This window comes from Neofelis nebulosa, chromosome 2 (genome assembly GCF_028018385.1).
Source record: "Neofelis nebulosa isolate mNeoNeb1 chromosome 2, mNeoNeb1.pri, whole genome shotgun sequence".
Taxonomy (NCBI): Eukaryota; Metazoa; Chordata; class Mammalia; order Carnivora; family Felidae; genus Neofelis; species Neofelis nebulosa.
In genome coordinates, this window is record NC_080783.1 from 218,474,811 (window position 1) to 218,486,543 (window position 11,733).

General features: G+C 54.0%; 1 protein-coding gene across 4 annotated transcripts in view; it reads left to right on the forward strand.

Annotated features, from left to right (window-relative positions):
- CHD5 (chromodomain helicase DNA binding protein 5) overlaps positions 1-11,433 on the forward strand; it is a 59,602-nt gene extending 48,169 nt beyond the window's left edge. For 3 of the 4 annotated variants that reach the window (XM_058719306.1, XM_058719307.1, XM_058719309.1), the window contains exons 34-42: positions 4,421-4,510; positions 5,283-5,420; positions 5,688-5,796; positions 8,220-8,352; positions 8,750-8,945; positions 9,705-9,868; positions 9,991-10,105; positions 10,207-10,260; positions 11,101-11,170. In XM_058719306.1, the coding sequence (XP_058575289.1) occupies positions 4,421-4,510; positions 5,283-5,420; positions 5,688-5,796; positions 8,220-8,352; positions 8,750-8,945; positions 9,705-9,868; positions 9,991-10,105; positions 10,207-10,214 (953 nt within the window). In that variant the 3' untranslated portion in view covers positions 10,215-10,260; positions 11,101-11,170. Of the gene's footprint in view, positions 1-4,420; positions 4,511-5,282; positions 5,421-5,687; positions 5,797-8,219; positions 8,353-8,749; positions 8,946-9,704; positions 9,869-9,990; positions 10,106-10,206; positions 10,261-11,100 lie in introns of all 4 variants that reach the window. The other variant, XM_058719308.1, reaches the window with a different exon arrangement.
- Positions 11,434-11,733: the final 300 nt, after the last annotated feature.

Sequence of the window (11,733 nt, forward strand, 5' to 3'; positions counted from 1 at the left end):
GAGACTGCTGGATTGTATGGTAACTCTGTGTTTACTATTTTGAGGAAATGCCAGATTGTTTTCTCCAGTGGCTGCACCGTTTTGCATTCCCATCAGCAATGTCTGAGGGTTCTGGTTTCTCCATGTCTTTGACCACGCTTGTGTTTTGTTTTTAATGTGTATTTAAAAAAAATTTTTTTTAAACATTTATTTATTTTTGAGACAGAGAGAGACAGAGCATGAACGGGGGAGGGTCAGAGAGAGAGGGAGACACAGAATCCGAAACAGGCTCCAGGCTCTGAGTTGTCCGCCCAGAGCCCGACGCGGGGCTCGAACTCACGGACCGCGAGATCGTGACCCGAGTCGAAGTCGGCCGCTTAACCGACTGAGCCACCCAGGCGCCCCTTAATGTGTATTTTTTAAGATTTTATTTTTAAGTAATCTCTACACCCAATGTGGGGCTCGAACTCACAATCCTGAGATCAAGAGTCGCATGCTCCACCATCCAAGCCAGCCAGGAGCCCTGCTTGTCTTTTGATTATGGTCATCCTAGAGGGTGAGAAGTGGTATCTCCAGTGGTTTTGATTTGTACTTCTCTTATGCATAAAGATGTTGAGTTTCTCTTCATGTGCTTATTGGCCATTTGTATATCTTTGTTGGAGAAATGTCTGCTCAGATCTTTAATTGGATTGTTTTTTTATTACTGAGTTCTAGGAGTTCCTTATACATATATATATCGTATCATATATGTGATTGGCAAGCATCTTCTTCCATTCTTTTACTTTAAAAAGTTTGTTTCCTTTACGTGTAATTGGCGTAACTACGTCTTATAAATAGTGTACAGAGGGATTTGTTATTTTAAGTCCAATTACAGAATCTCTGTCTTTTAGCTGGCAAGTTTGATGTCTTTTCATTTATTGTAATAGCTAGATATTTGCATGGATTTCTACTCTCTTATTTTGTGCTTTATATTACCCTTGCCTTTTTTTTTTTTTTTTCTCCTTTCCTATTGTCTCTTGGATTGATTAAATTTTCTTTTTATTTCCTCCCTCAGCTCCTTCGGAAAGTGTATAGTCAATCCTATTTGATACTCTTAAGCTTTTAACATGTATCCCTCCTGAATAAGAGAAGGATGGTGGACAGTTCCACTCCCTTAACATCTTCAACATGCTGCCGCTCAGTGTTTTAGTTTCAAAGTGTTTTAATTTCCCAAATTTGTTATGATGCTTCTTTCTAGATCTTTTTTTTAAAAGCTTATTTTATTTTGAGAGACAGAGAAAGAGAAGGGCAGAGAGAGAGAGAGAGGGGGAGAGAGAAAGAATCCCAAACAAGCTCCATGCTGTCAGCTCAGAGCCCAACGCAGGTTTCGAACCCACAAACCTTGAGATCATGACCTGAGCCGAAATCAAGAGTCGGACACTTAACTGATTGAGCCACCCAGGCACCCCTTGTTTCTAAATGTTTAATCTTTATTTAGACCTGACCATTCTTAGCAGTTTTATGTTTGCTTCCTCGTTCATCATTGCTTTGTTCAATGTCTTTCTTCCTAAAGTACCCCCTTTAATGGTGCCTTCAGCAGATTTCTGTGCACGGAAAATTCTCTCATTGCGTGTTGTTTTCTCCTTTACTCTTGAATAATAGCAAAGCACAAGACGGGAGAGGGGCTTTCCCTCAGTGCTTTGAAGATGTTTATTCCCTGTGTGTTTTGGCTTCCACTGTGCTGAGAAGGCTGCTCTCAGGGTAACGTTTGCTCCTTTGTTGGAAACCTGCCTCTTCTGACTTTCCTAACACGGAAAGACCACTTTTAAGATGCTCCGTTTGTGGGGGCGCCTGGATGGCTCAGTTGGTTAAGCATCCGTCCAACTCTTGATCTCAGCTCAGGTCCTGATCTCAAGGTTGTGGGTTTAAGCCCCGCATTGGGCTCCATGCTGTGCATGAAGACTACCTAAAAACAAAAAAGGAAAAGATATTCATGTGCGTTTTTGCTACGATGAAATTCTTATTTATCTTGCTTGTGACTAACTGTGATTCTTAAAGCTAAGTATTCTTTCATTGATCATGAGCAAGTTCTCAGTCATTCTCTCTTTGAGGATTGCCTTTGTCCCCATTATGTTTATTTTCTCCTGGCATTCCTGCTACTCACGGATTCTTTCATTCATCCAACAAACATGTATTGAAGGCCTGCTGTGTGTTGGGTGCCGTCCTGAGTACTGGGGACACAAGCAAGAAACCAGAATAGCCAAAACCTTCACGTGGAATTGCATTCTAGTGGGGGAGGCAGGCCATCAGCAGGAAACAGAAATACATCTTGTTCAACAGCAGATCCCAAACGCGACGAAGAAAAGAAAGCAGATACAAGGTTAACCAGAGACAGGGGCTGGTGTATCTTTCACTTCCTTGTCTCTCTGCAAGCCTTTTTAATTTTTTTTTTAAGTTTATTTATTTTTGAGAGAGAGAGAGAGAGAGAGAGAGAGCGAGCCGGGGAGGGGCAGAGAGAGAGGGAGAGAGAGGATCCAAAGCGGGCTCTGCACTGACAGCAGTGAGCCCAACACGGGACTCGAACTCAAGAACCAGGAGATTGTGACCTGAGCCAAAGTCAGACACTTAACCGACTGAGCCACCCAGGCTCCCCTACAACCTCAGTTCTTAAAGCAACACCCATTTCACGAGCCCACGGTTCTGGGGGTCAGAAGTCTGGGTCGGTGTGGCTGGATTCCCTGCCGAGAGTCTTGAAAGACTGACATCAAGGTGTTGGCTGGGCCGAGTTCCCGAGTTCCCGACTGGCAGCTTAGGGGAAAAATCTGCTTCCAAGCCCATTCTTGTTGTTGGCTTTCGTCAGCTCCTTGGGGGTGGGGGACCGAGGCCCCGTTTCCTTGCTGGCTGTCAGATGGCCGTTCTCTGCACCTAGAGGCCGCCCACATTCCTTTCCACGGGGCCCGCTTCATCTTCAAGCTTCAAAATAGCACTTGTGTGCTGAGTCCCCCTCCTGCTTCAAATCTATGATGTCCTTTTCTGTGACTGGTTGGAGAAAGCCTGCTTTTTAAAGGGCTGGTATGATGAGGTCAGGCCCACCCCAATAATTTCCGTCTTTTAAGGTCACCTGGGCCTCATCACAAGCTCTGCTCCCACTCTAGGGCCCAGAAGCCTTGGAGGACATCTCAGATTTCTGCAGTGAAAATGTTTAATTTTAATTTTTTATGTTTATTTATTTTGAGAGAGAGAGAGCGAGAGAGAGCGAGAGAGCGCACGCACACGAGCAGAGGAGGGGCAGAGAGGGAGGGAGACAGAGGATCCGTAGCAGGCTCTATACTGACAGCAGAGAGCCTGACTCAGGGCTCAAACTCGTGAACCGTGAGATCATGACCTGAGCCGAAGTCAGACACTTGCCAGACTGAGCCACCCAGGGGCCCCATGACCGTGTATTTAATTTCTAGAAGTTTCATCTGGCTTTTTCCAATTTCCCTTTATTTTTTGGACTTGCCTTATTATGGATGCTCATCACTTTTGTCTCTCTCTCTCTCTCTCTCTCTGTGGTGGATCTCTGGATTTGGGTGGGTACGTCTTTCTGCTCATGGGGATCCTGGGTCACCTGAGTAAGCAGGAATGTCCCTGCTTTATTTCCAGAAGCCCTGGGCCCCGTGGTCTTGCTGGGGGCCTGGCTGGTCTGGGACCAGTCTTTAGGGCACGGTCTGTGCTGGGCCACACAGCTCGGGTTCCACAGTCCGCACGGACTTCGTGTTGGGTTTGTGTCTCTTACCGGAGACTTTCTGCCTCTAGATCCCACGCGGGAGCCAGGCTTCCTCCGCTCGGCCGCGGGGCACCGGATGGAACTTTCTCTCTTTTGCTGAGTGTGTGTGTCGTTAGAGGGTGTTGGGTTCCGGTTCCTGCGTCTTCGCGGGTTTTGCCGCCTCATCCTCCGGGTCTGGGTGTGGAGACGGAACCCGAACCCCCCGGGCCTCTTCCCGGCACCTGCTCGTCCCACGCCTTGTGCTTCTCAAGTTCGAAGCACTTGTGGCGCCAACGGTTTCCTTTGCTTCTTGTGAGCTCACTGCTGTGTTTTTCCAAGGTGATAGATTTTGCCTGACATTTCCGGGTGTTTACAAGAGGGTTTTGTGTTACTGAAGGCCTGCCGTGTCGCCAGAAATTGGAGTCTTCTGGTCATCATTGCAGTCGGGAAGATTTTTGAGGCTGCACCTTGAGGAGTTTGGGGCTGGGGTGCTGCTGGGGGTGGGGGGTGAGAGGGAAGGGGCAAGCCGACGGGTGTGGGGGGGTCCACGCCCCCACGCCCCCCTTCCCAGAGGACCGCTCCTCAATGGCACCTGTTGGACCCTTGGCAAAGTGATGGATGGCGTTGTGTGTGTGGCTGAAATGGAGGTGAAAAGCCACCAGCCCAGAGTCCCCTCGACCCCTCCCCACTCGACAAACACCCCTTGTCTTGCAGAAGAAGTGCTTCCTGAGAAGGAGAAAATTCTGGACAAGCTGGAGCTAAGCTTGATTCACAGCAGAGGGGATGGCAACGATTTCAGGCCAGGTTTGAGCCTCTTGTGTGCTCTGTCTTGTGTCCCTTGGTCTCTGGAGGGCACCATCTGGACCCCGTTGGGCCTCCTGCAGCTGCCTGGGTGCCGCCTCCAGGCCCAACTGGTGCTGGTGGGCGGGAGCCTGGGCTCACCAGCTTTGGAGGGGGGGAAGATCCCACCCCCTCTCCGAATCTTTCCTGTGGCCCCAGCCACCATCGGGAGAAAGGAGAGTGGTCACGGAGCTTGGCCTGGAGCATTTGGGGCTCAGTTGGAGGCTTTGTGTACCTGTAGGTGCTGGAATATTCTGGAACACCCATCCTCAGATTAATGTGCACTTTTTAAAAAAAAGTTTATTTTGAGAGAGAGAGCGCGCGCACATGAGTTGCGGAGGGGCAGAGAGAGAGAGGGAGACAGAGAATCTCAAGCAGGCTCCAGACTGCCAGCATACAGCCCAATGCTGGGCTCAATCTCACGAACTGTGAGCCGAAATCAAGAGTTGGGACACTCATCCGACTGAGCCACCCAGGCGCCCCTTAATGTGCACTTTTCCCACTGCTCTGCCCCGTGTTTTCAGGTGGTCCTGACTTGGTGGGCTGGAGCCCACCCTCCCTGCTCAGGACAGAGGAAGGAGCTGCTGGTCTGTTTAAAATCCCTCTTGGCAGTGAGCTCCTTGAGGATGAGGAGATATGTTTCCCACTTGCCTTTGGGTCCCCAGTGCTTGGCAGAGAGAGGCCCCTGGCCAGTACCTTTAGGATGGGTGGTGAATACGCATCTGTCCTCCCACAGATGACACCAAAGTGGAGGAGAAGGAGCCCATTGAAACACAGCAAAATGGTGACAAAGAGGAAGATGAGGAGGGGAAGAAGGAGGACAAGAATGGGAAGTTCAAATTCATGTTCAACATTGCAGATGGGGGCTTCACAGGTATTGGGGTGAGGTGGTGCCCAGAGAGCTAGGGTGGTTGTGTCATTCCTAACCATGTGGGCCCTGGGAGTCTGGGCAGATGGTTATTTTATACTAAAGTGTGCATGGTTGATATAAGTGCATTTTAGAACCTTTCCTAATAACCCTGGAACACTGAACTTCTAGGGGTGGGAGGATGGTGGGTGGTGAGGAAGAGACTCTCCTGTGCCTACGTCTGTGAAGGACTTGGGGGGGCACCTCATTCTGCTCCCTTGGCTGGCTTCCCAGAGCTGCACACGTTGTGGCAGAATGAGGAACGTGCTGCTGTGTCCTCGGGGAAAATCTACGACATCTGGCACCGGCGTCATGACTACTGGCTGCTGGCGGGCATCGTGACGTATCCTTGGCCAAGCCAGGCCGGGCAGGAATGTGGCCTGTTCCTCTCTGGGCCTCAGGGAGGGGCATGGGGTGTGTAGGAGTCAGGAGCCAGCGCTTTGGATCAGGTGCCAAGGACCCTTTCCTGGTGGTGGTGGTGACGATGACGTGATGATGACCATAGCTGCGGCTCGTCCCTTTATGCCCAGTGCTCACTCTGTCCTCACAGCAGCCTTTCGAGGGGGCGCTACCATGATTCCCATCATGCCGAGTAGGACACGGTGCTCAGAGAGGCCACACAGCTCGTGAGTCCCAGCCCATCCACCTGACGCCACGGCAAATCCCCATAAGTCCTGCCTGGTGCATACCTCGCCCCCTCCCAGGAATAATGCCTGAGGGGCGCAGCACCATTTACGGTGGGCTGGTATTCGTTCGTTCCGGCTCGGTTGATCATCTCCTGTGTGCCAGGCTTGGAAGGTACATCCGTGGACAACATTCCCAAATCCCTGTCGACCCGGGGCTCACCTCCTACCGGGGACAGATGGCGAACACCCTAAGTGGGCAAAGTGTGGCATTCAGCACATGATGAAGCAGGGAAGGAGCAAAGAGAGCTTTGGGGGAGGGGGGGTGCGTTTTCTAATGGGACGGTCAGAGGTGACATCTGAGCACAGACCTCCCCGAGGCAAGGAGAGGGTCACACAGCTGCCCTTCCGCAAAGCTGAGACAGCCTGGAATGGGCTGGTTATTATGAGAGGGGGAGTGTTCTGGAATGGGGGTCAGCAAACCTTGCTGGTAAGGGGCCAGAGAGGCCACGGACTTTAATAGTAAACCAGTGAGCGTGACTGTGTTCCAATAAAACTTCGTTTAAAAAAATAGGGTGGGGAGCTCGGGGGGCTCAGTCAGTGAAGCATCTGACTTCGGCTCAGGTCACGATCTGACGGTTCGTGAGTTCGAGCCCCGCGTCGGGCTCTGTGCTGACGGCTTAGACCCCAGAGCCTGCTTCGGATTCTGTGTCTCCTCCTCCCTCTGTCCTTCCCCCGGTCACGCTCTGTGTTTCTCAGTAACAATAAATAAATAAACTTTAAAAATTTTTAACAAATAGGCTGTGGGCCATAGTTTACAGATTTTGTTGTAGAGGTTAAGGTATTTGGAGCCAGCCTGCGGGGCTTCAAATCCTGACTCTGCCCCTCACTAACTGTGGGACTTTGGGCAAGATAATTTTATTGTGTCTCCTTGTTCCCTCGAAGGCTCTGGGGGGAGGATCTCTTGCCAGCTTCTGGTGGCACCCGTCGGTCCTTGACATCTCTCGGCTGACGGCTCTGCCTCCCGTCACGTGGCCTTCTTCTGTGGGTGCCTGTGTCCCAATTTCCTTTCCTTTTTTGTTTTGAAAAATTTTTTATTTTTTAAAAATGTTTATTATTTATTTTTAATGTTTATGTATTTTTGAGACAGACACAGAGCACGAGTGAGGGAGGGGCAGAGAGGGAGACCCAGAATCCGAAGCAGGCTCCAGGCTCCGAGCTGTCAGCCCAGAGCCTGATGTGGGGCTGGAACCCACGAAGCATGAGATCGTGACCTGAGCTGAAGTCAGACGCTCAACCGACTGAGTCGCCCAGGTGTCCCCAATGTTTATTTTTTTTTATTTTTTTTTTTTTTTAAATTTTTTTTTTTCAACGTTTTTTTTTTTATTTATTTTTGGGACAGAGAGAGACAGAGCATGAACGGGGGAGGGGCAGAGAGAGAGGGAGACACAGAATTGGAAACAGGCTCCAGGCTCCGAGCCATCGGCCCAGAGCCTGACGCGGGGCTCGAACTCACGGACCGTGAGATCGTGACCTGGCTGAAGTCGGACGCTTAACCGACTGCGCCACCCAGGCGCCCCCCCAATGTTTATTTTTGAGAGAGAGACAGAGCACGAGGAGGGGAGGGGCAGAGAGAGAAGGAGACAGAGGGTCTGAAACAGGCTCCAGGCTCCGAGCTGTCAGCACGGAGCCTGACACGGGGCTCAGACACATGAACCGCCAAATCATGACCTGAGCCAAAGTTGGATTCTTAACCGAGTGAACCACCCAGGCGCCCCCCCCCAATTTCCTTTTCTTATAAGGATACCAGTCACTGGGTTAGTGCCTGCCCTCATCTAGTATGACCCCTCCTTAACTTGATTGCATCTACAAACACCCCATTGCCAAGTGAGGTCATGGCCACAAGTGTAGGGGTTGGGGCTTGAGGGTTCTGCCCTCCAGGTTGTTAGGGTGAAGAGTTAAGCCCGTGCAGCCTCAGTGTTGTCTGGGCCTCTGAGGGTACCTGTCACATGATCATCAACCTGCTCACCCTGCAGCCAAGGTTAATGGCGTGTCCCAAGCTCACAGCCAGGATGCTGAACCTGGGCTGGGCCCCCCCGCCCCCCACCGTGGCCAGGTTTGCCCTTAACAGTGCTGCACCCAGGCACGGCTACGCCCGCTGGCAGGACATCCAGAATGACCCGAGGTACATGATCCTCAACGAGCCCTTCAAGTCTGAGATCCACAAGGGCAACTATCTGGAGATGAAGAACAAGTTCCTGGCCCGCAGGTTCAAGGTCAGTGCCAGCAGGGCCAGAGCCTGCAAGGGAGGGGGGCTGCAGGAGGGCAAGTTACACGAGGGCCTGGGCCAAGGGAGCGGCGCTCCCTCCCATATACCCGGACGTGGGCCAGGCTGTCCGCCAGGGGAGTCACGCAGTCAGTCAACCAACAGGGCGCTGGGCCCTTGATCCGTGCCTAGCCCCACCGGGTGAGTGTCCCAGCCCCAGGCGATGGGTGCAGAGAACCCGGCTTGGTGACAGTTCCAAGGGGTGCTAAGATCAGACAAAGGTGGACAGACAGGTGGAAGCGTGTCCTCCCTCCTTCCTTTCTGCCAGATCCCAGGCATGCGGGGGTGGGTGCTGGTGGAGGAGGGGCTGGGCCAGCGCTCAGATCTCGCCTTGCCCCATCCCCCAGCTGCTGGAGCAGGCCCTGGTCATCGAGGAGCAGCTCCGGAGGGCCGCGTACCTTAACATGACCCAGGACCCCAACCACCCAGCCATGGCCCTCAACGCCCGCCTGGCCGAGGTGGAGTGCCTTGCTGAGAGCCACCAGCACCTGTCCAAGGAGTCCCTTGCCGGGAACAAGCCAGCCAATGCTGTCCTGCACAAGGGTGAGTGAGCCCCCTTCCCAGAGGCTGGCCTGCCAGCCTTCCTCCTGCCGGTGCAGATCCTTCGCCATCGACGAGGGCACCGATGGGACAGGGGCCTGGGGACCAAACGTCAGTCCAGAGGGCATAGCCTCCCAGCCGGGATGGGACTATCCATCATCTGGTCCAGGGAAATTTAAGCCCCCCGTGCTCTGGACTTTTCCTCAAGGTGGGCTCCGTGCAGGCCCTGGTCTGGGCATTGCCCTGGTCTGCGCATTAAAGAGATAAGCACATTATCTCTTCAATGCTCACGATACCGGGAAGCGGTAAGGTGTATTACCCCATTTTAAAGTCAGAGACATTGACGGGCGGTGGAGTCAGTGCCCCAGATCTCCTGGGATTCAGACCTTTGACTCCTGTGCTCCGGAACTTCAGGAAGCTCCCGGGCCGGTTAGAGGGCTGGGGGCAGCCAAGGCCAAGCTTAAACCAGAGCCCCCGGACTTGCCGGCCCCTGCTCTGTCTGGGAGACGTCTCCTGAGTGGTGGGCTAGGGCGGGGGCCTCCCTGGGAGCCGGGACTCTAGCTGAGGGCCTGGGGGAAGCCCAGTGTTGGGTCAGAGTGTCTGGCTCGGCCCTCGGGCCCCTGGGGACGCCTGCTCTTGGCCCAGGTGGCGTCTCTCTGCTCCGTGGGCCTGGAGGGCCGGGTGAGGAGCGCCCGCCCGCCGTGCCCCCGGCCTGGGGGGTGCTGGCCCCAGGCAGCTTTTCCACCTGCCCCTCCTCTGCAGTCCTGAACCAGCTGGAGGAGCTGCTGAGCGATATGAAGGCGGACGTGACGCGCCTGCCCTCCATGCTGTCGCGCATCCCCCCCGTGGCTGCCCGCCTCCAGATGTCAGAGCGCAGCATCCTGAGCCGCCTGACCAACCGAGCTGGTGACCCCACCACTCAGCAGGTCAGGTTTGGCCCACATGCCCTGGGCCTGGTCCCCGTCACGCGAGTCCTGGGTGCCCCGGGGCTGGGGCTTGGGGTGGGGTGTTGGGACTACGACCTTTAAACCCGAGTCCTTGCCTCCAGGGCGCTTTCGGCAACTCCCAGATGTACAACAACAACTTTGGGCCCAACTTCCGGGGCCCTGGACCGGGAGGGATTGTCAACTACAACCAGATGCCCCTGGGGCCCTATGTGACCGGTAGGTGCCCGTCGCTTCTGGGCGGCACGTGCAGGGGTGCTCCACGGGGCCCGGCCTGCCTGCCGCCACCCCAGGCAAGCAAGCTTCTCTCTCTCTGACAGATATCTAGCTGTCCCCGCGATGTCCCTCTGTTGCAGTGCTCATTTCCAGCTGAGGTAAGCCCGCACCTGGGTCCTCCACTGTCCCTCGTCCCCTCCTCGGACTGGCAGGTCTGGTCCGGCCAGAATGGACCCTGATTCGCTCGGGTGTGCCCCTTGGTGTCCACAAGCATGGCTGTGTGCACACGTGTCCACGGCAGTGACTCATTGCCCAGCTGGGTGGCGGGCACCCCGGGACATTGGCCCCCTGCCCGGGACGAGGAGGGTGGCTCAGGGACTGAGGGGGTTAAGTGTTTGTTAATGGCTCTGAGAGGGGAGCTTATTCCTGAGAAACGGCCAGTTCACTCAGGCCTCCTCCCGCTGGTCCCCCCAAGCCCTGTCTGTCCCCGTGAGAACTGCCACTTTAGGGTTGGGATGCTGGGGGTTTCCAGACCGGCCGCTCTTCCTTGGGCCTCTTCGGCACTGCAGGTGTGGTAGGGAGGTCTTGACTCTGGAGCTCTTTCTTTTTCTTTCTTTCTTTCTTTCTTTCTTTCTTTCTTTCTTTCTTTCTTTCTTTCTTTCTAAAATTTAAATTTATTTATCTATTTTGAGAGAGAGAGAGAAAGTGGAAGGGTAGAGAGAGAGAGAGAGAGAGAGAGAGAATCCCAAGCAGACTCTGCACTCTTAGCACAGAGCCCGGTGTGGGGCTGGAACCCACGACCCTGAGATCATGACCTGAGCTGAAACCAAGAGTCAGACTTGGTTTGACTGAGCCACCCAGGTGCCCCTCGGGAGGCCCTTCTGGTGGTGGCTGTGTGTGCTTGGCTGTGACAGGCGGCGGTAGGTGGCAGCAGGGTGCTGGGTGTCCCAGTCTAGCCCTGGCGCTCAGCCGTGTCACCTGTGATCTGCCTCTTACAGCCATACCTGCCGGGCCACCTGCCCGACCGCCACAGGAGAGAAAAGCTACCGCCTTTTTAGGAGCCGTGCCACCTTGGGACAGAAAGGGAAACTGAGGAATGCCATCACATGGGGGACGAGGCCCAGCCTGGCTGGGCCAGAGCCCAGAAGTGCCACCTCATCATAATGCAAGTGTCCCACCCAGCGTCACACCCACCCAACACTGGGACGTGCCCCGTGGCGGCCTTTGCCGGACAACTTCTTAGAAGAGATTTCATTTATTTGTACATCTTTTGCACTTTCCTATTGAAGACTTGAAAAGTTTGTCTTGATAAAAGTTGAGTGACGCGTGGAGGGGGTCTGACCTGCTACGCTTAACGTCTCTCTCTCTCTGTCAACGGGCTCCAGACTGCAAGGGAAGATTCTAGAAGCCCTGCTGTTGCCCCATGGACTCGGTCCACCTGGGCAGCCCTCATTGTGCTCCCGCCCACCCCATCCCGTCCATACTGCCCGACCACTCGTGTCCTGGCCCCCTGCTCCCTGGGGCTCTCCAGTGCTGGGTGGGTCAGGACTGGGGAGCAGCTGCCCAGCCCGAGGGTGGAGACCTCGGCTGATGCCCAGGGCAGGGGGTTATTCCACCCCCTTCCTCCCAGG